The sequence below is a fragment of the Aythya fuligula genome, chromosome 3, assembly GCF_009819795.1.
Source record: "Aythya fuligula isolate bAytFul2 chromosome 3, bAytFul2.pri, whole genome shotgun sequence".
NCBI classification, from domain to species: domain Eukaryota; kingdom Metazoa; phylum Chordata; class Aves; order Anseriformes; family Anatidae; genus Aythya; species Aythya fuligula.
The window spans coordinates 82,245,450-82,273,345 of record NC_045561.1 but is presented as its reverse complement, the minus strand read 5'-3'; the positions used below and the strand labels follow the sequence as shown (position 1 = coordinate 82,273,345).

Genomic DNA, 27,896 nt, shown 5'->3' with positions numbered 1-27,896 from the left:
TGTACCTTCCCTACTAAAAAAGCATGTGTGAGCATTAGGGAGAGCAACAAGAGGGAGATCCCTGAAGCTCGTGGGTAAGGAATGTGCACCGAGCTGTGCCTGAACGTCTGATGTCTCCAACTATTTGTTAAAGGCAAGGGCAATACTTCCGACAGACGGCCCTCCCCTCGCCTGCAATAGGCTCCCAAGAATAGCAACAGCCTGTGTCACTGGAAAGGGCAAAGCCTTCTGAAATAGCAACAAAGTTGTTCACAAACCACTTTGCGGTTCGCATTTGGTTTCAGCCAGCTTCAGCAACTTGTTGCCATGAGGAAAATAAGCCGGGCTGCCCTGGCTGGCCGGGGCAGGAGGGCTGTGCTCTGAGGGACCTGTGGCCAAGGTGCGAAGCAGGGCGCTGGAGCGGCGATGGTACCCGGGCAGAGTGCAGAGGACCTGGGCCAGCAGTGCCAGAAGATGGGAGCAGGGGAGGATGAGGAGGGCGGCAGAGGCAGCAGGCGCCTCCGCCAGCTGCCGGCTGCAGCAGGTAAGGTGGTGGGGCCGGGGGCTGGGTGCTACCGAACAGCAGCGTGCAGCTGGTGTGGATGTGGGAAAACCACATAGCACGACGCGGGGACTGCGGGCATACACACTGCCTCGGTTTCCCACAGAGCGAGAGGGCAAATAGGGGAACGACGGCTTTAGTCTTGCATCAGGGCAGATGTGATACTTTTCCCTCAAGGCCCATCTTTCGTGCATGGGTTGTCTGTGGTGTAAATCCTTTCCTTCACGCAGATCAGCCACCTGAACAGAGAACCCGCCGCACCTGGGATAAGAGCAGTGCTCCAACCCTTGTGTGCTCGATTCAGCCCTAGGGACTGAAGTCCAAGGAGGCCATGTGAGCAGGGCACCTGCTCATGCTGGGGAAATTTTTGGGGTGGGGGCACAGGGACTCCCTGCTGTCTCTTCTACTCTAGCACTTCATGAGGGAGCAGGGTTTCTGTGCTGACACATGGAGAGATCAATGGCAGAATTTCTTGTGAAATGATTTTTGAGTGCTAAAGCTAGATTTCATATCTCTTCACTTTTGCTGTCACCCCCAGCCAGCGTTTTTAAGTTACAGTGCGGTTTTGCATCTCGGGTCCTTTCTACTGGCAATAAGATCAAATGAAAACGACACACAAATGTGACATTTCTCACCCACAAGATAGCTGTGCCCAAACAGGAAAGCGTTGTTGCAAGCCAGAAATTACTGTGATGTCCTGAGCAAGTTTTGTTCACGTAAAAATGAATGAACTGACTAACCAGTGCATGCTTAGATAGCACAGGCACAAATCCTTTGTCAGAGTGCAGTAACGATCAGTCCAGAAACATCTGCTGACACCTGGGAGCAGAGGAAGCAGAGGTTAATGAAGAACAGAAAGGCAGTTGGTGTGCAGACATATTTAACATTACCTAAGGGTATGGGGGAGCAGTGCAGATTGCTACAGGATGGCGTTATCAAAGGGAAACACGGCAGTTACAATAAACAGGCAGCAAAGCGACGGCTACGATTAGAAGAGTATGTGCAAGCTACACACTTGGCCTTACCCTCAGAAATTAAAGCGTAACCTGAGAAATGTGGTCACATTGCTAGGAATTAAGAGAAGTTGTTGATTCTTACTGCAAAATAACAAAACAAAGCCTAGAAACCATTTAATTTAATGAAGGGCCAGGCTGCCTGTTGACATAATGAAAATGCATGGCAGAGCGCTGAGAGGTGGAGAGATGGCCTGGCTGGCTCTGCCCAGGCTCTGCATTGCCCTATCTTTCCATCAATTCCAGGACATTTTTTTTCATGAAGTCTCAATATTACACGATGCATTAATCAGACTTATGGTACATAAAGTACACAATACCTCCCACCATTGCAGGAATTTAGATGCAGGAGAATGTGTGATACATTAGTTTCCTTCTGCCTTTTTTTCTAGCTCCGTTTACAAAATGTTTGCTTTGGGTTGGCCTTTCACACTTGGATGGCAGGAGTCATGTTTGTCAAAGAGCTATTCTGAAAATGGGATAATCATCTGTGTTGCAGATTCAAATCTATGCAGTGAACCCAACTTATCATTATTTTCTCACCTGTGCTTATTAACCAAGGATTGACAGAGCTTGATTTCACCTTCCAAATGTCTAAATATATCAAAGAATCCCTAAGGATTTAAAAAACATACTCTCTCTTCCTGAAAGACAATGTCTTTCCATTCCAACTTGAGACATTTCTCACCTCAAGTTACTCTGAAGTCAACAGAAGAAGGCACCATGTAGGAAGAGATTGTGAATTCCCCTCCTAGTAAAATAGATGCATTTGCACAGATTACATAAAGAAGTAATCTCCCCCTGCTCCAACTCAGTATGTTTTTCTATATACATCATGTTCTCTTGAAAGAAGGAAAGGGAAAACTGCACCAAAGAAACCTTAGTATCTGGACTGATGTGGAACATCATGCTGTCATGAGGATTTGAAAAGAGCAGACATCTCTCACAGCTCTTCTGCACATGAAAGGGGGAAAGAGCATTGTTTCCCAGCTTGAACTGCTTGCAAATCTTTCCTGGCACAGATCATTTATCCGTAATGCTCATGAAGCGCATGTGCAGACCAAGTATTTCACCTTCAGAAAGGCTGCATTTTCCCAAATATGTTCTTGAAAATAAATAGAAAAGAGCACACCCTTACTAGCTTGGCCCCATCCAGTCCCATCAGCAGTACACTGCTATACTGCAACTGCTCTTGCTCTCCTTTTCAGGAACAAAGAATAAACATTTCCAGCAAACGTTCTTGAAGATAAGTTTGTTTGCCAAGTCGTGCTGCTTTTGACCTGAGTAACAGTTATGAAAAACCATTTTGTTTACATGGAGAAACTAAATAATAGACTTTCCAATCACTTGTCACATACCAGCCATGCACTCGTCAGCCATGGGGTTTGTTGCAGGCAGAAGGAGAAATTTCTCTGGAAGCCATCATTAAAATAGTTTGTTCCCTTGGGTTGCACACTGCCATGTATTTTGCAGGCATCTCATAAAAATAAGAGGAATATACATTTTAAGAAACTTTTTTTTTTTTTTAAATGCATCTGAACTGCCAGCAACTTCATTAAAAACGACACTTAAAAGGACTGTGAGTACAACTACTGCAGTATGCTTTATCTTGAATTGTTAAAGCAAAACATGCTGAAGTCAAAGAGAACTTTGTCTGGAGGAAGACCACAAAGTAAAACTGAGCAGAGTTTTCAGGGCTTAACTTAGCAGGCAGTTTTGAGCAGGCAGGTCTTAGGTACACCAGTTACAGCAAAACCTCCTAGTGATATAAGACTGTTTCTCAGCAGAATAATGCCTGGGAATGACAAGTTGGCTGCTGAGTCTGTTTCTATCATTGCAGGAAGAAAATCTGTCTCCCTCTGTATTACAGCAGAACCTGCTTTCCACTCAGGGGTCCTCTTTAAATACAGCCCGCAGCTACTTCTATACCACTGTGGGCATGTGTCACCAGCAGACCAACAAGGGTACCAGCTGATCCAGTAAAATACAAACATGAAGACATCTGTCAAGGTGCTGCACTTGGAGATGCAAAAAGTATATATGTCCTTGAGTGCTACCCTAGCAAATTCCAGGTATCCAAGCTCCACCCCCAGCTTGTAGAGTCTCTCTGATTAAAAATAAATAATCTCCTCCATTGCATTGCTCTGAGGACCATGGGCTGGGGAGAGGAGAGTCTGGGTTATAAGGAACAGTGCTGGTGGCAGACTCCTTTAAGATATTTGAATTGCCACTGTCATTTTGAGTAAGAAACTGGAACCATACCAAACTGGCAGTTGCACATTTAAAAAATTAAAAGCTGTGCAGGACACAGAGCTCAGAGCAAAAATAGGAGACACAGCCCAGGCTGTGTCCTTAAGGTTTTTGTCCCATTGTTATTTAACATTTTTCTTAGTTACCTAGAGGATTTGAGGGTGATAAAGGTAATAGGTGATTAATAAATGAGATATATTACTGGTTGAATGAACTTAGGATGGCTTGTCCTGCAAGCAAATATCATGTCTGGGGTTCCTCTCAGCTAACTTTAGACATCTGCATCTGAGCAAGCAACACAGATTCCTTTTATAGTCAATGAAGAGAAATAGGCATCTGACCCATTTCAAATATCTAGAAGTACCTATTTTCTGCAAATGGTTACAGAAAAAATCTAGAGATGCTGCCTTTCTCTCAGTTAGGAAACTTGAACACGCCCTATGTGTTTTAACACAGCCAAACGCAAAGTAACTTTCATTCCTGGTTAGGATGTAAACGGTTAGGCCATATCCAAAGAAAACACACTGAGATCCTTGGAAAGAACTTGGTCATAGAAGAAATGGGTTGTCCTGGAGAGTAACTAGCTGAAAGTGAGCTCCTGTACACTGCTCTGACAATCATTTGATCGGTACTGAGCGAAATCTCCACCAGGAGCAGGACAAGAATCGAAAACTCCCATTTGGCACTGTGCAACCACTACAGCAGCACTGGATCCAGTTCCCAATTTATTAAAATTGATAATCTGGAGAGAGTTCAGAGAACAGAGCTTTGAATACTTAAGGGACTGGTAAACTTGTAAAGACTCACAGGCTAAGTAGTTTATCCAGGAGACATCTGTGCGATGACTTGATGACAGGATATAATTTTGTACTCAGTGAACAAAGTTACATGCAGGCAAATGGAGAGTGAGATCTGATGACTGGAAGTCAAGGCTGCAGAAATCAGGTTATGCAGAAATAAATTATAGATAATTTGAAATAAAAGCAATTAACCATTGTCACAATGTACGATTTAAAGTCATTGGTTTTCAACCACTAGCATTTTCTAAATCAAAGCTTAATATTTTTAATGACCTATTTCAAATAAAAATACATTTAAATGTGTCCAAAGGGTTATGTTGTGCTGTTCATGAGTATCAGACCAGATGACTACAATGGTCTCTTTTGGCTTCATAATATACAGATTAATCCAAAATCTTAGGTTAAATGTGTCAATGATGAAAATGCAGGGCTATCCAAGCAAGCACTGGTATCAACACTGAGCAGAAGTCTGGGCAGAACACTGTGATAAAAGTAATACAACAGTGTTGTATCATCATCTCTGATTTTTGGTCAGGGTTTATTGGAAGTGTACATTTTCCAGAGCTAGTAATGCACAGCAACCAGGCAAGTCAAAAATAGAAAGGGGAGGGAGAATTAGTTTTTGCAATGATAAAACAAATATTGCATGTGTACCTTGCCATAACCCATGTACTAACCTCTGTTTAAAACAAGTGCCATGCTCAGGCACATACACAACCATGTGTCTTTCACAGGTCTCTTGCCATCTGTGGCCTGCCTGCCAGCCTAGGGCAAGGGGCAGTGTGGGCTGATGCGTACTGGGGGTGCTCAATAACATGGGGCTGCTGCCTAGCTCAAAGAGAGCAAACCGAGGGCCAAGCAGGAGAGCTGATAGGCAATACCCGTCTTTAATGGGCTTACACATATCCTCTGACCCTGGAGGGATGGCTTATGCCCACACAGCTAAGCTCTGCTGCCTTCCGAAATAACCTGGCCTCCTGTGGGCTGGCTGCAGGGTGTGATGGTGGCCTTGTGCCACCAGCCAGGCCGTGTCCAGGAATTGTCAGCAGAGCGCGAGGTGGCACGGGGCAAAATCATGCCAGACACCATGCCAACAATGCAGTTGGATACATGGCTCCCTTCCAGGGTCGGGGCCTGGGCTCTGGCATTGTTTGTTTTAGTAGTACAGATATCCTGCTAGGCCGCTCTCTGCCTCCCCTTGACTGGTTTTCTTCAGAAATGCAATATCCTCTCTTAAATGGGACTGATCCTCGCCAATGTGCTCAAAAGTTACTGGCAAGGTACTTTCAGGCAGTCAGCATGATCAGAGAGCCTTAATGCCTTAGAAAAATAAACTGAAAATAAACAGTCTATGCTTAATTTTCTGTTGGGCTGTATACCACTTTCCAGCCAAGCTGGAAAATACTTGCTGCAGGAGAATTGACTGAAGTATGGACTCTGTTATGCTGCAAAAGCTACCTCTCTTCAGACACATGCTATCTCTCCAGCTAAGCAGGAAATCAGAAGTCAGTTTACTCTTCTCCTAGCTGTGTTGCAGCCAACATCATGGTGAGAGGAAAATCACACTGGGAGAATGAACAAGACCAACAATAACAAACTAAATATTCCTCAAAGTTTAGGGTGCAAAAGGCTTCACAGTTAGTAGAACAGGATCAGTTAAATCTATCTTGTAACAACAAACAATGTATCATAGTTGCATAAAATGAATTTATTTTAAAGTGGACGTTCAAAGGCATATAATCTCCATTTGGTTTAGGTTTTCACCATCTGTTTTTTATTCCTGACATTGTGGCTGACCTAAACTATGCAAAATATCTGATCCTGATATTCCAAAAAATCTGAGATTAGTGATGAGCAAAGCCCAGATAGTTCAGAAATTTGTACCTCAAAGATTTGTTTCCCTCAAATATCTTGGCTGTCTGGATCAGCCTGTTTGTCAGTGCATATGTTTTAATACGGCAAAGAAAAAGAAATCACTGGTACCAGCAGCCATCATGGCATCTTCAGATGAAGCAAAGTAAGTGGTGAGGGGTTATTATACTACTGATTGAAATCAAGGTTGAAGCAATTTGGCTGGAAAATTATTGCTTTCATTGCCCATAGTAGACTGGTTGGGTGGACAAGAGTCCCGCAACTCATTACATGAAAAACCCTGAGAATGCCTCAAGGTAAAAATTGCTTTCTTACCAGAAGGTTACACTGTCAATACTGCCTTTTGCAATAATATTCTGCAGTAAAAGATCTAATTATTTAGGGCCCAACCAAAATCCTATTGACTTTTGTTTAGGAAGATGAGGAAACTAAAAACATTAATTATTATGATATGCAATCACATGAACTAAACATTATATAAATGTATTTTTATATATAAATACTAATAATTATAATAATTATTAATATTACTAATACTAATATATATATATATATATGTATATATATATATACTCTTTTAAAAAACAGCATTGTATATAGCCACTGCTGCTGGGTTTGTATGTACCTAACTTCTGCCTAAAAGCAATGAAACATTTTTAGGGCTGGTATACCAAAAAACCTTATTACTGGTTGTCAGAATGTTGCAGAAATCATGCTATCAATTTCTTTTTCTCTCTTATTTCAGGCTGTGGAACATTTACATTTCTATCTTCTGCCATTGCTGCTGTAAGTGGACTTCTGATGGGTTATGAGTTAGGCCTTATCTCTGGAGCACTTCTTCAGATGAGCAGCATATTAGCACTCTCTTGCAAGGAGCAGGAAATTGTTGTAAGTTCCCTTCTTTTTGGCGCCTTATTTGCATCCCTTACGGGTGGATTCCTGATAGACAGATTTGGAAGGAGGTTTGCAATAATTATTGCATCTTCTTTACTTGTGTTGGGAAGTCTGATTTTACTACCCTATGAATCGTATGGGATACTTATTGTGGGACGGATTGCCATAGGTATTTCCATATCATTATCATCAATTGCGACATGTGTATATATTGCCGAGATTGCCCCACAGCACAGAAGAGGCCTTCTTGTATCATTGAATGAACTCATGATTGTGATAGGCATTCTCTTTGCCTATATTTCAAACTATGCATTTGCCAGCGTATCTCACGGCTGGAAGTATATGTTTGGCCTTGTGATTCCATTAGGTGCCTTGCAGGCTATTGCGATGTATTTTCTTCCTCCAAGTCCTCGGTTTCTTGTCATGAAAAATAATGATGAAGCCGCAAGAAAAATACTGGAGAGACTACGGGAAACTTCAGATGCTACTAAAGAACTCACTTTGATCAAGTCTTCCCTGAAAGACGAACATCAGTATAGTTTCTTGGACCTGTTTCGTTCAAAGAACAACATGAGGGCGCGAATGTTGGTGGGGCTCACACTAGTCTTTTTTGTGCAAACAACCGGGCAACCCAACATTTTATTCTATGCATCAACTGTTTTGAAGTCAGTTGGGTTCCAGAGCAATGAGGCCGCCAGTTTGGCTTCTACTGGAGTTGGAGTGGTTAAAGTGGTCAGCACAGTCCCAGCCACGTTTTTTGTGGATCAAGTTGGAAGTAAAACTTTTCTGTGTATTGGCTCTTCTGTTATGGCAGTATCATTGGTCACAATGGGCTTAGTGAACCACAACATACACGTGAACTTCACCAATGTCTGTAGAAGCCAGTCTCCAGAGGATTCCTACCTCCAGAGACCAGGAAACCTCACTGGTGTCACCAATGGGAGTCTCAAGGACCTCTTCTCTAGTATGGCTTCACCAGAAAGACTCTCCTTCGACACACAGAGAAACCCTGATGTTGCCAGGACAGGAGAACTGAACAGGACTACCCTGGCAGAAGGCAAAAGCATGATGGGATCTCACACAGAAAGTGGGGAGGTTCCCGTTGTCCTGAAATGGCTCTCACTGGCCAGCCTGCTTGTTTATGTTGCTGCCTTTTCCATAGGTCTTGGACCAAGTAAGTATTTCTTTTTTTTTTTTTTTTTTTCTAATTCTTTGTAATGATTTACTTAACAGTGAATTAAGTGCTGGGATGACAGTGTTTTCTGCTAATACGCATCGGCATTATCACAGTCTGTCCTGGTGAGCCCAAGGTGTACTTTTTGGGAAGAGGTCCTGCCCATTTAAGGTCAATGGTCTTATCTCCCTTCAGTTCAGTGAAATTAACTGTTCACCTCCAGTGAAGTCAGAAACTGGTGTGAGCTTTGTCCAGCAAAGTTACAGGGCTCCTGCGTATTTTTCCTCTTCATGTTCTGTAGTGTTGTTACACAGGGAAGGTGAAGATGTAGGCATTTGCTGCTGCTAACCCATAAATCCAAGATTATGATGAGCTCTTGACCTCTGCATGATAAAACACCATTAAATCCACAGAATGGCAGCGTGCCTGAGTCCTGTTGAGGATCTGGCCCCCTGACTGTATAACAGCCTTCAGATACAGTTAGGGAATATAAAGCATCATAGTTCATGAGCAAACTTAAGTATCGTCATCATCATCACTACCTGTGCTTCTATGAAATGGAAGAACATGAAGGAGAGTCGCTGTGCAATGGAGGCACTGTTGCAGCTGCTGTCACACTTGTCGAGGAGACACTTCTCCTGAGGAGAACATTTCTGCCGTTCCCGGGCACTAGGAACTAAATCCCTTCATTTTGTTTTGTCTTGTTTTGCTTTAATAGGACTTGCATATTAATTTACTTTGAAGGGGTTGATTTTTTAAGCCACATTGCAAAAAGCACCTGCACAGAGTCCATTATTTATTAACTGACTTCATGTGCTCTTGTGCCCTGGCTCAAACTTGACTTGCAAACACACTGTACTCCTGCTGCACTATTATGATAAAAAGCTTCCACAAGAATAAAGCCCAACAATTGCACTAACAGCAACTCTCCCCTGCAGTATTTATTTTAAACATTGCTCACTGGGAGAGCTGCGTGAGATAAACATCCATTGCCAGGGCAGCAAGCTCGGCTGTGTTATTGCAGCATTGTTTCCTCCCTTGCAGACCATCTTGGGGCTAGATTCGGCTTTCAGTGACACAAGTCCAAAACTAGGGGTGCAGCCCTGAAAAGAAAATATTACATTAGCTTTTCCTTGGGTGTTTCAAAAGCACAGTTAATGACCCTCAGGGCAGGAGCACTGCTTCAGGTTTGGACTGAAGTTTTGGGCTCTTGCTGAAATCAGCTTTCCTGTTGACCTGGCCGTAAATGTGCTCCTGGTCATTTGGGCAGGCCCGATGTGACGCTAGTGATAACAATGCCTGCTTCCTTGGGGGCTATGGAAACCAAGGTGTGTGCCATGCTAATCTGAGAAGTCTTTGAGGCCCGTGTTTGTTCTCTGAAATCTTTCTTGACTGAGAGCACAAGTCAAGAAAGTCTCAAATGGCAAATGGGGAAAAACAGGCACCATCTCGGCTGCAGCTTGTTAAAATCATGTGCAATTAAGCCATGGTGCATCTGCATAGGAAGTGAAGGCCGGGGCCAGGAGAAATACAGGTATTTCAAAACACAAACACACACTTGCAAGACAATTCCCTAAATTTAAAAATACAGTATTCATTTAAAACTGGCAATGCATAGAAAACACGAGGTTAAGAAAATCAAGAAGTTGTTGGAATATGCAAAGGATCTCTTGTGGTTGGACAGTCTGGGTTGGGAAGGAGGTTTTGGTTTGTTTCTCATATTCAGCCTTCAACATCTGTTGCTTGGAGTCCAAATCCTTGAATGTATTTTAAAAGCTTAGATTTCTTATCCTCAGTGTGCCTTTCTTAGTGTAAAGAATAAGTGGGCCCCTTCGCCTATATAAAGTAAACAGTTTTAACATGTTTATGTTATTCATCTCTAAATCTGGTCTGTGGTCTGGACCAGACCAGTTGCCATTGTCTGCTCTGCAGAGAGACGAGGCATCGGGGTTACAGCGCTGCTTCCAGCGCTCACCGCCCACCACGGCCAGGCAGTGCCTGGGGACAGAAGCACTGAAACCAAGCACAGTTGTATTTTCAGTGCTCATGTCTCCTGCTCTGCACTACATCTGCCTGTTCTGCTGGCTCAGGTGGCAGCAGTGTTGGGGATGTGTCTGTTTGTGATCTAAAGGTCCCATCAGGCTCTTCTGGACAAACTGCAGAGAGGTTCTTGTTCTTCCCCTCTTCTCCGCTGGGCCACTTTTGGAACAAATTCAGCCACTTTATTTTGAGTCCTTCCTGTCTGATGTTTTGCAGGGATAAAGGAGAGCCTGTGCAGCACCATTAGGTAAATGGCACACTCTTCATAGGGCAGAGCTTGCAATCTGAGCTCTTTTTATAAATTATTTTTTTCCTTTTATTTTCTTTCCTTTTTTGGGGGGGGATTCTAGCCAAAGAGCTAGTTGCAATCCAGATTTGCACAGCTGGCATTCGTAAATGTTGCATTTTTCCATGATTCCTCCTTTGCTTCCAAATTACATTAAGTAGATAGATTTTTTAATGAACCAAAGATATGCTAAATATATTTATTGCCATTTATCAAAGCACTCATGCAGCAAGCTGATGAGTGCTCAAAAACAGGCCATGAGCAATAAAAGCCATTTCTGCATTACAAAAGAATTCACAGGCAGGTGAGCATCTGTTTAGTTACTTTTTTGATTCAGGGGTGCTCTGTGTTTATATCAGCAACCCCTAGGCAAGATAAAAGGAGCATTTCTGTTGCTCTGTTATGGATTAATTATGTTTGATGAAATGTGATCCAACTGCTTGTTCGCACTCAATTTCACGCCATCATAAGGACGTTTTGTAGGTGCAACAAATGAGTATTGCATCATGCTCCAGAACAGCACATGCTGTTTCTCCAGTGGTGTTTGCAGGAGCACCTCCAGGCAGCTACTAGCACAGGGGACTCAGTTGACACACATCTTTGTCTTGAGTTACCTTTGCTTTATATCAGAAAAGTGACACGAGGATGAATTTTTCTCAGTAGGGAAAGATATCTGTGGAGCCCATGAGAAATCTCAATCTGGCTGCTACGTGGAGGGCGAGGAACACAATGAGGGCTCTGTGCTGCATCCAGTGAGTGTTTGCAAAGAGGCTTGCTGGGGCCACAAGAAGTCTCAGCCTCACAGAAACAGCCTTGCCATGCCTTGCACAGGGAGCAGTGAGTGCAGGCAAATGGCATGAGTGCAGTGTGGAAGTAGATCACCAATGCGTCACTGAAGCTAGGTGTGGCCCTGAAAATTTGTTTAACATAAAGAAAACACAGAGAAATTCTTCTAGTCAGGGCCGGGCCCACATATAACCATTCACTAAATGGCACAGAATTAACTGAAATAGTTGCAGAGCATCTCATTTGCAGGTTCTCTGTTCAAAACACTTGGGGGGAGGGCAAAAATAGGGGTCCTTTCTTATAAAGAAGTGTCACCTCCTTCATGGATCACCACTGTATGGTGGAACATACCAAAATGCAGAAACCAGGAGAGCCAAACTCCTGGAGTATCAGACTTATTTTCCAAAATAAGGCTGTAAATGTGGGACTCTTGGAGTCAGATGGAGCATATGCAAGAGAGTTTTCTTGCTTAAGAACTGTAGGGCACCTTCAGCCTTTCCGAAACAGAGCAGGTGGCCAGAACCCTGATGCTTCCCTCAGTGACTCAATGAAAATTCAGATTTGGGTGTCAGATGATCTGCTCCTTTTGCATCATTAGGATCAAAAGCTAAATATCACTCATGCATGGACAACTTGCTTCCATGTTTTCCTATATATCCATGGAGGTCTTTGCAAGCATAAGCCCAGGGTTTTGGCACTGGGTGACCTCACCAATAAGCTGGTGAAAGAGAGATGTAGCGCATTAATACAGGAATGCAGTGTGCTCTGGAACTAATCCTCTCCATCCAACAAATATCAGAGGGGCTCCAACAAGTCCAAGGCCTGGAAGGAACTCACTCAGCACTAACACAGACTGGACCCAAAGGGCATTTGTTTCTCAGGCTTGAATTTGTTCTAGCAGAAAAAATATAAGAGCAAAACAGGACCTCCCAGTGGTTTCTTTACAAATCTCAGGTATCTCTTCACATATAACACAGGAGTCCTGCATGCAGTTCAAGGGAAGAGATCCATGCAGATCACAGGGATTTTTTTTTTACCATGGAATGGGGAACACTTATTGAGAGAGGGATGTTGAATGCATGCATCTGGATTGAGTCTATGGCATTGGTGCCTTGTTCAAAAGAGCTTTTTCTTCCTCCTCTGTCAGTCCTTAGAACACATTTCTGTACAACTGCAAAGTTGTTTAGGCAGCTGGCCAACAAATGTCAGGATAATCTGCTGGTGCAAATTGCATCAGCTCCGCTGACATCCCTGACGTTCATGCTGAGAGTGCGGAAATCAGTGAAAGTACTTTACACGTAGGACTGAGGGGCATTTTTTTTTGACAGAAGCCATCCTCAAAACCTGCATGAAGTCCATAGGTATTTATCCCTTTGTGGACCCATGGCAGAAAATGATGTGTTACTGCATGTCCCTGAGCAGCAGGCAGCTTTGTGCAGCTCTCTGTAACCAGAGGCTGAACTCTCAGAGCAGTTCTCTTGGAGGCCATCACAGGATCCTCTTCTGGGAGACTTCTCAGAGCTGCTGGGATGCCCTGACCCTGAACACTGAAAGACCACCCAGCACACACAGAGCTGTGGATGCCACACTCCCAGCAGGGATCAGTGCCTGCATCTGGAGGAATGGGGCTTGGCATAAAAAAAAAATGACACATATATCCATCTAGATAGACATAAAATCTAAATATATATATGTAGTTTTGTGATGGACAAATAAATGCATAATGGGCTCATGGGGGAGGATTTAGAACTTAAGGAAACCTTGCTTTTCTGCATCTCTCTTATAGTCCCATCAAAGCACAGCTCCTGTAAGTACGTGCTAGTAGGACTAGCACTACTATGGTATTGATTAAGACCTGTTAAAGAGTGGAATAAGTTAAATCTGAGATGTGTGGGACCAGAGTTTGAGCACCCATGTGATCCTAGGGCGGGGAAAGATGGCAAGCCACCAAGATGCCCTTGGGTTCCTAGTTTAACACTAATGAAATTTCTCCCATAGGAGAGACTGTGATTTCATGTCCCCTGGCGTGTGCCCCTCGCTAAGAGGGAGCAGTGACCACGCTTTCTGGCAAGCCCTGCTGAGATGCACCATCTCATTGCAGTGGCAGCTCTCTGTGTGGGGCTGTCAGCCCCATGAGGAACCAAATTCACATGGGGACAGCAGTGAAGACAAGCCCCCATTGAGGACAAATCATAGAAGCAAATATTTACTGATTAAATCCTAATTCGGATCGACAGATGCCTGTTCCTAGTTTAAATCTGGGCAGATTTGATGTACTGAGTATATCGGAGTTAAATTTATATCAGCTTGAATGGATGCTTTAAAACTGAGCTAATTTTTACCTAAAATGGAACATATGTTTCAACACGCTTAGACTTACACATTTAACCAATGTGAGAGACAGGCTCCTCAGAAAATCAACAGAAGGAAATATTCTCCCCACTTATGGGGGCTTTCAGAGCCCTGCTATCTGACCTGCCATTTGGAGCAGCCCTCCTTTCCTCAGTGGATACTGAGGGGGCTTAGGGCGATCAGGAAGCTAAATTAGAATTTGCGATGGCTTTCCCATGTGAAAACTGCCTGTTGTGTCTATATTTTGTTGTGAGTTGTTGACGTCATCCAAATGCAAAATTTTATACCTGTGTTGGGGACAGTAGGGAAGGTGGAAGAATGATGAAAATTCAAGGGTTTGCAAGAAAAGTGAAATCTGTGGAGGTGATGAAGGAACCAAGTCCCTTTTTCAACCTATCACTCTCCTAATGCAATCTTATGTGGCAGTCTTTCTTTATGCATTTTATCAGATTAAGCAAGCCAAAACACAGACCTGGAACATTTTCTGAAAGCCCAGAGAATCATGCTGAAAGCAAACATAGTCCACTGGACTTTGCCACTGTGATTCATAGATTAATTGGCTACCTGAGGTAAAGAATGATTCATTAGCATGGTTAAATGCAGAACATTTTCTATGTCTTTCTCTTCAGTCACTAAATGCATCTGTAAGAAACCTAGAAAAAGCTGGTTTCACATATGACACTGAACAGCCCAGGTACTTGATCCCAGAGGTCATATCTCCTGTCACCCATTTGAGCCAGACCACATAGGACTGTTTTTTCTCTGCAACAAAATGCTCCTGGACCTACTCTTGGTCATCAAATGCCCTACCAGAAACTGGAAAACCTTATGGGAAAGAGAACTGTCAGTATGGAAATTCTGTCAGTGGATTTAGTTTTTTGTCCTTCTGCTTTCTAAGCCATATGGCCTTACACTAACATGGAAAGCACTGGTAAAAGATAGGGACGACTAGAATTCACATCAATATTTCTGCCATTAGAACAATATTTCAGGCTTCTACAAAACATGTGGTTATTGTATTAGTTTATAGTGCACATAAATTTGATGTTAACAGGCATTCATGCTCGGCAATGCCTTGCATGACAGTTGTTTGCAATGCTTTATTTTCGAGCTTCTACAGTTTGCAGAGCAGCTCTGGCCTGGCCTTAAATTTCGTATAAATGAGCAGCATCAATTTTATACTGTTCTGTGGTTTACTCTGGAAAAGGAGATAGTGGTGGGGATTAAATTAAGTGCTCAAAATACACAAGTGCTTAAATGCTTTCTTGGATCTGAACCAGAAAAATAAGCCTGGGAAATGGGCATGTTTCACTGCAAATCACTACAGAAAGTCTTATTTTTGCTAATTAAAAATGATCTTGGATTCTTTATTTTAAGACAAGACTCCTAGTACTTTGCGTTTGTGCTGAATCATCACTGGATGCATGCATACATGTGGTTTGAATATGACACTTCTGGCATTTATCTGGCTCATTATTCCCGGGCTATTCAAATGGTGCCTTGTGTGGCCTTTATTTCACACACTGTCTGCACTAAGCTGCAGCAGAAAGACAAGGCACAACAAAATGAAGAATAAAGAAAGGATTGTGAATTGTCCACTCGTCCTATCGCCTTGTCCTGGACAAGGTTTATCTGGAGCCACTTGTTAGCAAGTCACTTCACTCAGGAATCAGTTTGTGTTTTCATGGTATGATTAGTAGAAGTGAAACGCGACCCAGTTTAAGATATTTTTGGATAGTTGGATGCTGAGTGGTAGGATTTCAACTTGTAGGAGATGTCCTCTAAAGTATCAGCCAAATAGGTTACTCTTATCTAACTTGATAGGATCTACAGATTTGGGAGGCTTTTTTAAGTGTAAAAAATAAGACAAAGATGTTTTTGCAGTGATGAGACATGGAAATGCCAGCAAGAGTTTTCTCCCTAATTATTTCAGAGCTCCATTTTGCAAGAAGCAGAGTAGCCTTGTTCAACACCGAGACTTCCTATGCCTCCGTAATGACAGGGCTCCAACCTGCCCGTGCTGAGCACAAAATCTGGCCCTGGGAGGACTATCTGGAAAGGTGGATGGCTCCCTGGCTTTTGGCATACTCTGCCGGACTTAAACAGTGATTGGAGCCAATATTCTGATCTTGGTGCTCTGATTATACAGATACATCTCTGCTAATGGCTGTATGCTAATAAGCCTATTGACACAAAGGAACTACTTGACTTAAGAGGAGTGGCTTCAGTGCTTAAAATTAGCTATACTTATGAAATACCTTTTCAATTCAGATTAGTTAGTAGCTTCTGGCTAAAATGAAGTGCTCTACTTCAAGAAGACCCACTTTAAAAAATCACATAATGAGTATTGTTGTGATACTAACCAGTAATTGAACCTAACAATCCCTGTTTGTTCCACAGGGGCATTTTCTTCAGCAAAGTGGTTCATTGTCAAGTGGATCTCGCATACCATCTTGTATTTGCTTTCATATGCTAATCGAGGCTGCCTATCATGAGCCGAATTTGCCCTTCTCATGTTGTAGGTCAAGTGTTACATTTAAGCATTCGGTAAATAATAGTGGCCTTTGATAATCATATCAAAGATAATGAAGGATTTTATAGTAATTTTCCTTGAGCATGTTCTTGCAGGGAAGAGCACTGTGACAATGAGATCTGTGAAAAAGTTTATAGGACATATGTCGAGTTTCATAACACCAGCTTACTTTTGGAGAGAGGGCTTGGAGGAATTTTTTTTAGAGGAAACCTGATTTTTGACCAGCTTCATGCAAAAACTAGAACTGTTAGAGGACTTCAAGTGCAAAGACAGCATTTCATTTCACTTGTAGAGATCATCAAACTAAAACAAGCCTTTTAAAGTATCAATATATATATATATATTGGAAAGTTAAAAACATGCAATCATGTAGCTTACTGGCACTGCTGGGGAAGGTGGAGATTGGCAGCCAAAGTGCGGAGGGGTTGGCCAGGTAGGAAAGTCATTGCATGAAGTTAGGTGATGTTTTTTTGCTTAGGCACTTGAGTTCCCCGTGTCACACTGAGCGCTGGGAGGAAAACCAGGAAGATTTTCTTAGAGAGAAGGGGGACACAAAGAGGCACCCATTTTCTGTTGCCTTCAAAAATCAACTCCAAGCATAGAAAATTGTGCTCTTATGAATGAAGTTGAACTGAAAGACACCTTGTGGTGGGTGGGTGAAACCACCTCCTTGCCACCTCCTGCCAGCACAAACCAAAGCAAAGCTTGAGCAGCAGCGAACAGTGAGGGACTTAAATGGATCTAAAAAAAATGGATGACAGCAGTCCTCTCACTAAATAAATTGCTGTTTTACAAGGCTATTTACCCTTTCCAGTTGGAACTTTCTGGAGTATGTGCACAAATCTCTATTTTGCAAGAGTAAAGGCTTACATTGCCCCTAGTTTCAGTGTCCCAACAACTCTTTTCTGTTGTGCACCCCCTCGAGGCCCCACATGGGCCCTTGATACTGGAAAAACAGGTTCATTTACCCCACTCCAAATGAGTAGTTTCTCATCTCCATACTTTTTAGAAGTGAAACATGTTATAATCAGAACTAATTCATGCACGATTTCCTCGTGGATTAGAGCCTCTGGCTTCCGCAGTCATTCCTCGGCAAATGCCTGAGAGGATTATCCTAGATTCAATATTCTGAACAAATAAACACCTACAAACAGCAATACACACTGCAGATTTTAATTAAAAGGCCATTTTGAATGACAATATGTGATTTATGTAGTCAAGCATGTTCTCCCTTGAAGGCCTGTTTTCATTTTTCCCTTTTTCTCTCTCTTCTTTCCCTTCTGCTTGCCCTGAAAGTTGTTCTGTCTTGATGGATGAGTGCCTACACAACAGCGGATGAGAGACAGAGACAGTGGCTGTGAAATCCATTTGCAAACAGAATTGTCATCTTGTGTATCAGTTTAAATCAGCTTCTGTTAGGGGACCTGAAAAGAGGTGAAGATTAATATATTATTATCTATCTACACTAATGATGAGTCCTTCTGATATTGCTTCTGATATATTTGCTGCTGAGTGCTGTTGTTGGGCAAGATGGACCCCAAATCACCTTCACTAAGACAATTCTGTTACTCCTACATCTTTATACTTCTCTCAGTTCTTGCCCAGCAATCATTCATGTGGGAATCACCGATACAAGAAAACTTCTTGTTCGTGTCCATTCTTTCAACATGAAAGTAGGTGGACAGTAATTGAAGGTCACTGCAAATAGACTTAAGAATATATTGAACTATTGAAAAAGAGGTTTTGGGGGAAGGATGCCTGGGGAAAATCAGAAATGATGCACATCTCACTGCCCTCCTCTTCAAATGGCCCAGACAAGAGTGGAAGGAGGCAGTGCATTGGTCTCACAAATGAGGCCTCTTCCCCCAAAACCTTCCTGTGGCTTGAACACGAACTGGAGGAGTCATAAGTGAAGGGTGAATTCCCTGTCCTGCCGTGAGGCTTCTTAGAAGAGGCACATGCAAGTGTTCGGCCTGACTGCTAGTGATGCAAATAGTTTGAACTGTGGATAACTATTTTTATGTACTTTACTGCATCCTTGGAGATAAAAGGATGAAATCCCACTTGTCTTAACATGTGTTACTTCAGGGAGTCAGCCTAAAGGGTTAACCATTAGAAACAAAAATGTAGTATACCAGAAGAAAAAAAACCTTAAGCATTGCCACACCACATCAGCTCCTTTTGGATCATCCGTGGTGTCAGGCATCTTGCAACCAGAGTTGTAAAGCTGCTCAGAGAGGAGCAATAATCAAACTTTCAAGCACCTCAAAAGCCATAGGGTGAGGTACTTGTTGTCAGATAGAGCCAGAGGCATGAGGTCAGCTGAGGCTTCTGCCGAGTCCCTTATCTCTCAGCAGTAGAAGCCTTGAGCTCCTTTTCATGTGCACACACACGACCTGAGATCTGACTTAACCCTCTGCAAGCAAGCAAACCCTCTGCTGGCCACTCACCTGCTCTCCGAAGTAATGCAGGCTTGCATTCTCTCCATATCCATCAGTTACTAACTTTGAGCAGCCACTTCACTCTCACATCTCTCTGGCAGTGCCAGGGAGACAAATGGCTTTTATTAAATGGAGGCATTGATTTTTATGGCCGGTTGGGATTGTTTTCTTTGGCCTCTGGCAAAAAAACTGTGGGCAGAATTTCAGTCCAGAAACCAAGTACTTGAAAAATCCAGTGTGTGTGTGCAATAAGCCTGGAAAAAAAACGTGGCCTCGGTGAAGCCATGTCCTTTGCATTCCTTCTTCTTGTGGCAGCTTTGCAGTTGCTTGCTTGCATCCTTTCTCAGGTTTATTAATTTGTTATGTGTTCTTAGAGGATCTGCCTGCATTGCTGGTGGGATAATCCCTTCCTCGTCTTCCCTTGGACCTCTTGTTGCTAACAACCCAGTCCTCTCCTTTCGAAGACTTACATACTACGTACTTTTACCTACTTCTTTCCTAAGCCATAAACCCACTTAATCTCTTCCCAGAGTTTGTACCTCAGCAACTTGAATTCTTTCAACTATTCTAACAGCAGCTTCTAAATCTCACCACAAGGAACTTGCTCTCACACAATACAGGAAAGGAAAAAAATGCTGAGCAGCAAATGAATAGCAAGAGAATCTAATATTTCATTAATGAGAGCTGCTGAGCAGCTTCCAATTTGCTTCTGCCTCCTGGCAGGAATGAGGTCAAAACAAGGACATTTTTCATTCATGTACCTTACTTGAATGTTGAGTACCCTCAAGCTCACAGTATTTCTCAGATGTTCTCAGATGTTTCTGCTTCTGTGATATGTCTGTGATTTATTGTTATTATTGTTATTGTTATTATTGTTATTGTTATTATTATTATTATTATTATTATTATTATTATTATTATTATTATTATTATTATTATTATTATTTTATTTACTGCATAGATAGAATAAAGAAGAGATCACACGAGGGTTTGAGGTACCTCTTTCCTTAAGACCCAAATATAAAGCTCATTAAATTGCCCATTTTGGCTCAAAGAAAAAGGCCACCCAATCTGTTACCCTGTCTCCAACAGTAGCCAGTAGCAGATGTTGAGAGAAAAGACATGAGGGAAAGCACATGTTGCATGCACAGCGTGTCCTTCTGGCTAGTTAACGGACTTCAAGAAAAATGTTGAGATTTTTTTCTATTGTTGTTTAATAGTCCTTGATGGATCCTTTTCCACACATACAGAGAAATAATGTTTTAACATCCAACGTTTCATCATTTTATCTCATTACTGCTTTTCACATCTGAAGCATCCTGTGAAGGTGAGCTCTAGAGTTGAAATATGCATTGGCTGAAGAAGTACATCCTCCCATCTAACAAATGTCCCTGCTCAAACCACTTAGCTTCTCTTGGTTTGTGTCTTGTTAAATGCAATGAATCACTCAGTTGCTGATTCATTGAATTTTTTAACTGTGCTGTGCTATTTCTTTTATTTGGTTGTATATATCTATTAAGCTTCTAATCAGGTAACTTAAGCATTCTCCATACTGTCACTACAGCAGTTACCCTTACTGTCCTGTTAATTTACTTACAGAGATCATGCTGATTCTAATACCGTTCCCTTTTTGAAACAAAATATTATGGTAGAGTCTTTGATCTTCCATTCCTACAACAATACTGGATTTGAAATGGTATAGTCAATATTCATAGAATTATAGAATCACAGAATGGTTTGGGCTGGAAGGGACCTTAAAGACTATCTAGTTCCAGGGACACCTCCCACCAGACCAGGTTGCCCAAAGCCCCATCCAGCCTGGCCTTGAACACCTCCAGGGATGGGGCATCCACAGCTTCTCTGAGCAGCCTGTGCCAGTGACTCACCACCCTCAGAGTAAAGAATTTCTTCTTCATATCTAATCTAAATCTACCCTCTTTCAGTTTAAAGCCATTGCTGGTTGTCCTATCACTATATTCCCTGAAACAGAGTCCCTCCCCAGCTTTCCTGAAGGCCCCCCTTAAGTATTGGAGAGCAATATTACAGAGCATCTTTGGGAGAGTTACATCTTGAACTACTTCGGCTCCTTATTCCTTTAGTGTCCCCTTGACTTTGTTTAGAGGTGAATGTCACTCTCCTGGCCAAGTGTTTGTTGGTATACCTGAATCCTCTGCTCTTCCTTATCTGGGCAAGGTATTTCAGTGCATCGAGTTTCTGTAATACTTACTCAAACAGTTGACCACTTTCTGATCTAGAGCAAAATTTTCTTTCAATTAACTACATCTGTGTATGCAGTGGGTGGCTTTTCTTCTCCAGATTTTGCCATAATAAAAGATGGTTCAGCTGTACAATTTCTCTTAACTGCTGTCAACACACGATTCCCTACACATCAGTAAGGGTGAGTGCTACCTGCAGCCACTGCCCGAACAGATCCAGTGGGTGTTGAAATTAGCACAGGGTCTGATGCTGAGCCCTTAGCCTCATTTCTTACCCCCACCTGAATTGGAAGGCACCAGCTCTTCCCCCATGCATTCCATGAACAGCAGCCAAGGGCTGCCAAAGCAGACACCGTAAACTATCGCGTGTGTGCAGTGTGGCTGCTCCTGCAGTGCTTCTGCAATAATATTAGATTACACAGCAGACAGAGAGGCGGTTGCAGTGGTGGCAGGACATTATTTGGACCCTGTTTTCAAGGTTGGGCTGTTTTCCCCTGTAAAATGTAGCTGCTTAGGTTGGTGGAGGTGGAGCACCTAGTTCTCCTTGCAGTGACTTTGGGAGCATGCAGGTTAAATTTCCGCAGGACAGCGTGCACAGGGTAGCAGCAGTCATTGTGAATGGGAGCCTGAGCCTAGTTCCTGGCTTCCCAAGAGAAAGCCACATCCCTTCTGTACCTACAGCAGCTGCTGCTTTTTGGCAATGGTACAGATAATAAAAACAATCCCAGAGAGGTGCTAAAAGCAAAGAATCGATCGTTATCACTGCCTCAGCTTGGGAAAAGGGATAAACATAATGTAATAAGTGTCAGATTTCTACAACTGCTATTTCTTTGGGGGGAAAAATCCTTTCCACTCTTAGCCAGGCAAGCAGAGGTCAGGGGCATGCCAGAGGAAGCAGATACCATTAGCAGACATAAAGAACAGACCTGGTACGTTGGCGAGGTCTGTCTGGACTACATAGCTGGTTGAAATAATAGCAGCTAAACACTACTCTGGCTGATGCAGATGCTCAAGTATTTGGGTTTGTTAACAGGAAAACACTGTGTTTCAACCTCTTAGACAAATCAGATTTATCCTGAAAGGGCCAGTCTGTCCTTGCAAAAGTGTGTGGTATTGGAGATGTTGCAGTGTCATATATTTCAGCCACATGCTGTCCCCAGGAACAGGACTAGCTGGCCTGACACTGAAGAATACCTCCTGAAGCCAGTTTTACTTCTTCTTTTCTTTTTCTTTTACTTTCCTTTTTCCATCCTGTGTAGAGACAACACAGAATATGTCTAAAGCATTTATTTAGTGGAAAGTCTGCCTTGTTAGCAGCAAGTGTATTAAATTTGCTGTGATCCAAGTCAGATAAAAAGAGACCTCTCTACAGCTATTTGTGTGTGATGACTGCGTGCCACTGGGCTATGTGCAACAGCATCAGGCTGGCACGCACTGCGGTCTTGACTCTCACTCCTACTTCTGGACTAACATCACCACATTGCCAGGTCTCCCAGTGTGGGAGGGAACCTCATTATAAAGAAAAAAAGAGGAAACAAAAACAACAAAGAAAGAAACAAAGAAACAAAAACCCTGGGTCAGCTCCAAAAACTATTGTTGAATTTGAGTCTGTGGTGCAAAGAGATCTAGAGCTGAGATTGCTTGAATCTGCTCTGTTGACTCAAGAGCAGTCAAGTGGATTTTTTTTTTTTTTCTCCCATTTCAGTCAGTCCTTTATAGTCTCCTTCCACAGGATTTTTTCTTTCTTACCCTCACCAGTACAGTCACACAGGAACCCTATATGCCCCCGAAGGGATAATGCAACATGACAGATGGCCATACAGGGTCCAGTTTTACAGTGTAACTTCACTGCCCAGTGCACGCGTCCTGAGGAACCTCCCATCTGTTATCTTGCATGAACACTTATCTTGCTGAAACAGTATCACACAGGACTGATCTATAATGCCCAAGGGCCTGAAGACGCAGTTCATCCACATGCACTTCTTTGCTAATGTGCTGGTTGTCTGCTAGCCCACGACCTCTCCACAGAGCAACTTCTTGCTAATTAATTGTGTTTATGAATTAGAGGAGATGTGTTGGTTGGTTTCTTTGTCCTAATAACCAGGAATAGTGTAGAAATGTGGGGTCTTTTTTTTTTTTTTTTCTTGCTCTTGTTGTCAAGGTGGCTACCCAGCCAGTTCTACGTGACCAAATTTGCTTTTGTGGACTAGAAACACCAGCACTGAGGTCACCTGTGGTGTGGTGTGACATGAAGGAGCCAAAACTCAAGACCTCTGTCTTCATTTATCCCTCAGAGATCCCATTAATATGTAGCAGAGAGCTGGAACAGCAGACATGCCTTGGCACGGTGGGTTGATTTATAAGGTGGCATAAACAGCCAGCACTGCTCAGAGGCCCAGGAGTACTTTGGTTTGCTGCCTCAGCCCCATCAGCATTATGTCACTGGAGAGTTATTCAGCTGGCACTCCCTTTCATCTGCAGATGTGCTGTCAAGGCTCACCTCCCGCAGGCCTTTCACATTTCCCGGGTTAGGTCCGTGCTGGAAGGGGACGATCGATGTCCTGGTGCTGGCACTGCTCAGGGTGGGCCTCAGGGGGCTGGGCCCACTCACACTTCCCCAAAACCGCCTTATCCTGCCAGGCAGCTCCATCTGAACCCACCTGAATGTACAGCAAGGAAAGCCATCCTTTTCAAGATATTTTATACTTTTTCTTCCATTTCAGTGTCTTGGCTGGTCCTGAGTGAAATTTTCCCTGGCGGGATCAGAGGACGGGCCATGGCTTTGACATCCAGCATGAACTGGGGAATAAACCTCCTCATCTCCTTGACGTTTTTGACTGTCACTGGTAAGATTTCTCTGTGTCCTCCTGAGCTCACATTCTCTTCATGTCCATGACAAATCTCCCCTATGCAAACAGCACTGCTAAAATTGCAGCCACGGTGTCCCAGGGGCTACATGCAGAGACCCGCTCAGGTGCCATTTGTTGGTATCACTTCACTGCCTCCTCTACACCTTACCGAGTCTGTGCTACCAATTCTGCCTCTCCCGTGGACCCTACAGCAGTGCAGTCGTGATTAGTGGAAGCCCCTTCTCCCCTTCACCCCCCTGTGGTGTGTGTGGCTAGACTGGCAAGCAGCTCTGGACTGCTTGGCTTCCTTATACCTTGTGTGCTTGCCATGCATCTGTGCCAGGGCTTCTAAGGGTGCAGGGAGAGGAAGGGATCATGACAGGGACTAATGCTGTCAGAGCACCTGGAGGATCAGCCCTGTGGGCTGGGAACCCCAACATTTAAAAACAACATTTCATTACTAAATTGAAAATACACAATATTTAGGATTTAGTCCTGCTCCTTCTGAAGTCAGTGGAAGTTCTGCCGGTTCAGATCCATCACAGCTTTTTGGATCAGAGTTTTGTTCCCCGCCCCCCCCCCCCCCCCCCCCGGGGGAAAGGTAAAAATGTTTGGTGTTTTAATTTGAGAAAGCAGACTACCATGGAATAATTTATAAACTAAAGATAAACAGGGAAAAAGGTTAAATGCCAGCTTTGAAATTCATTGATTGGCAAATAGTGTTTTCTAGTTTTGCAAATTTCGGTTTTCAATGTAACTCTGAAGAAAATGTGATGAAAGTCAAAATAGATAAGGGCACTGAATTTCCAGGTTTTCTTTAGCTCTGTGTTACTCAGCAACAGAGGCAGAGGCAGACAAGCAATTGTTATCAGACCCACAAGGTGATTTCACCCTGGTATGTATATTTTGCAATGGATTATTTAATACTGTGATCTATGACTAAAATAGGCTTCATATTGGCATTTTTTGAGAGAAAGATAATTTCTTTCTTGATAAAAATTAGGACAAAATATGCCAGGTCAAATTCACCGTGTCTACTCTAGTAATTTAGCTAGATCCATGGTCCCCCTCAGAAGCAAATATTTCAGCTGTCCCCACTCCCCACACTTTGGTTTGCATCGCAGAGCAGCCCTGAACTGCTTTTGGACAAAATCAAGCTGGAAAATGAACCGTGAATGCTCTCCAGTTGCCAACACTTGTTCAGTCCTTGGGTCAGACCAGAGCTAAGGAAACATCCCCAGAAAAAAGACAGTGCACACCTGGTGTCCTTAGCATCAGCTGTTTGACCTGAAGGTCCCCTCCTGTCATGCAGCACTGCTTGTTAATGTACACCTAGCTGTTGCTCTGGTCTCAGTTACAATGAATGTAAATCTACAGTAACTCCGCTGGCTTAGCTGGATCTAATCTGGATTTATGAAAGTGTAACTTCAAGCTAATATAAGTTCCTAGTCTGTAGCAGAAAGGCAGAATTGGAAATTCTGTCTTCAAGCAAATTTAGGTGGTAGTTATTGTGGTCAGCAGGTACACGATGTGGAAGACACTGACTAGAAGAGCAGCTTCAGCTGCATTTTTTAGCGCATGGCACAACTGGAGAATGTCTCAATTTTCTGGCTTAGTGTTAGCAGGGGAGAAAACTAAGGGAGCTGCAGCAGCCTACACACACTGGACTGTCCAAGTACATGACAGTGGCAACCAAGTCCATCCCTTCAGGCTGAGGACGTCTGCTCCCATAGACCCAAAAACCCATGAGTCCTTGGCTGGCCCCATTAGGTGTTAAGTCTTCGGCCACAAAGCCGAAGAACCCACTGATGCAGAACCCACTGCTTGCAGTGGAAATCCTGGGAACTGACAGGCCTGGAGGATTAACTGGAGACAACTGCTGCAGTGTGAAAAAATGCTCTTTTTGCTCCATGAAAGAATTTGCAACAAAACCAGACACGGGTGGAATTTCAAGGCGCTTGTGACCCCTGGTGCCCTCACATGAAACAGCAACAATGGCTGCTCAGTTTTCATCCAAAGTGACAGCAAACAAAATAAATCAATGGGTTTATGCTAAATGGGTCAGTGTGGGCTCCTCAGTTTTCTTTCATAAGGACTATTAGAAAAAGCAAAAGAATTTTTCTTTTTCAAATTATACCCTGGCACAAATAAAAGGGACAAGAGAGGGCCCAACTTCTTTCTAACTTCCCCTGTGATTTAGGGGCTGTGTCCTAAACAATTATGGCAGCAGGAAAAAAAAATAATTGAAAATTAAATATTTTTTTTTCTTCCTTTATAGAGCTTATTGGCTTGTCCTGGGTGTGTTTCATTTACACAGTAATGAGCCTAGCATCCCTGGCTTTTGTTATTGTGTTTATACCAGAGACAAAAGGATGCTCTTTGGAGCAAATATCCATGGAACTGGCTAAAGAGTAAGTACCAAGCATGTCTGTGTCCTTGTGGTGTCAGGGAGACAAAGCCTCTCAGTGCTGTGCACTAACAGGAAAACAAGTTAGTATTTTGGGTAAAATCACGTTCTCCCAAGGCTCAAGCTTACACACGCTGATCTCTGTGGCCAAACATTTTACTGTTACTGAAGGACCAACCCCAAAGTGATGGTGGTTTCCAGCATCACTACTGAGTGCTTGAATCCACAGCACGTTTGCTGACTGGCATTCCTAGAGGGAAGGGGATGCTGCTCTCCTCTTTGGGCTGTGTGTCTCAGCTTGTGGGCAGGAAAAGGGAAGGAGAGAGACCGTATGTCCAGTACTTCAAGACACCATGTGAGTTTTGACAGCTTTTTTAGATGGGGAGTTTTTTGTGTGTTTACTGAGCCCTGTGGCTCTGGACAGTAAGAGTCCTTCCTGCGTGTTTTGTGTCCCCACCTCTCCAAATGAAAAGGGTACCAGCAGTGAGAGGGTGGTGGCGATGGGTGCCGGGTGCCTCTCCGCACGACCCACTCTGGCTATTTTTGTGTGACCTGACTCCACTCGTTTATGTTCAACAGCAGCAGCACTCACCACCTCCAAATGCAGGTGTCACCAACCCTAAATTAACCAGCAATTTTTATTATCTGTGTGGTGCTGCCCTCATCCTTTCCAGTTGCTTTTAACCATTAAAATACATTAAGACAAGATGACACATCCCTGCTGTTTAAAACGCAGCACTCTCCTATACGCCCTGCTTTTTTGGACTAGCCTCAGAAGTCTCCAGCACAAAAAGCTAGAGAAACTACAAGTTAAAAACATTGATGGGGGGGCCGGCCCGGCTCCTCAGGGAACCCCCCCATACCCCAGGGCCGCCCCCCCGAAGCAGGCCCGAAGCCGGGGCCTTTCCTGGCCGGGCCTCCCGGCGGCGTCGCCCCGGGGCCGGAGCGAAGGCGGCAGCGCCGCCTGGCGGGCGGGGGCCCGGAGCCAGGGCCTGGGGGCCGTGGCTGCTGTGGGGTTTTGTTGTGGGGTTTTGTGGGCTTTGGAGGGCTGCTGTCCTGACCGACAGCCGAGCCCGAGGCGGTGGGCGAACGCTCTGCCCCCTGCACTAAGTGTTAATTTGTAATTTGTCTCGAGTTTTCCTTTTCTTCTCCAGGAAATACGCGAAGACCCCGCTGTGCTGGGTGGGCCAGCGCAGGGAGAAGCTGGTGCCGGTGGAAGTTGCCAAGGGAGAGAAAGAGCAGTTCTACTAGGCTGGGGCAGCCAGGGCGGCCCTCAACAAAAGACTGATCCCAGACAAAAAAAAAAAATAATAAATGCTGACACTATGATGGGGTACATGGTATCTTCGCTATATGCAGGATAATCTCTTTCATTTCTTAGTAAAGCTTCTGTCGGTGGCAGTTTACAGCCAACATTAAAGATTGTTGTAGTTTATAACACA

The 27,896-nt window shown here is 43.5% G+C and overlaps 1 protein-coding gene across 1 annotated transcript; it reads left to right on the top strand.

The window, feature by feature from the left end:
- The first annotated feature begins 241 nt into the window (after positions 1 to 241).
- SLC2A12 (solute carrier family 2 member 12) lies at positions 242 to 27,896 on the top strand. The gene is made up of 5 exons (XM_032184862.1): positions 242 to 523; positions 7,222 to 8,544; positions 23,922 to 24,044; positions 26,326 to 26,458; positions 27,609 to 27,896. Exons 1-5 carry the CDS (start codon positions 406 to 408, stop codon positions 27,703 to 27,705), a joined length of 1,794 nt encoding a protein of 597 aa, XP_032040753.1. The 5' UTR covers positions 242 to 405; the 3' UTR covers positions 27,706 to 27,896.

What these genes read in the sequence shown, in the direction of transcription:
- SLC2A12 (XM_032184862.1), top strand. Translation starts at nt 406, where the DNA reads ATGGTACCCGGGCAGAGTGCAGAGGACCTGGGCCAGCAGTGCCAGAAG. An exon ending in GACGTTTTTGACTGTCACTG is followed by an intron (nt 24,045 to 26,325) that starts GTAAGATTTCTC and finishes CTTCCTTTATAG; the next exon opens with AGCTTATTGGCTTGTCCTGG. An exon ending in TCCATGGAACTGGCTAAAGA is followed by an intron (nt 26,459 to 27,608) that starts GTAAGTACCAAG and finishes TTTCTTCTCCAG; the next exon opens with GAAATACGCGAAGACCCCGC.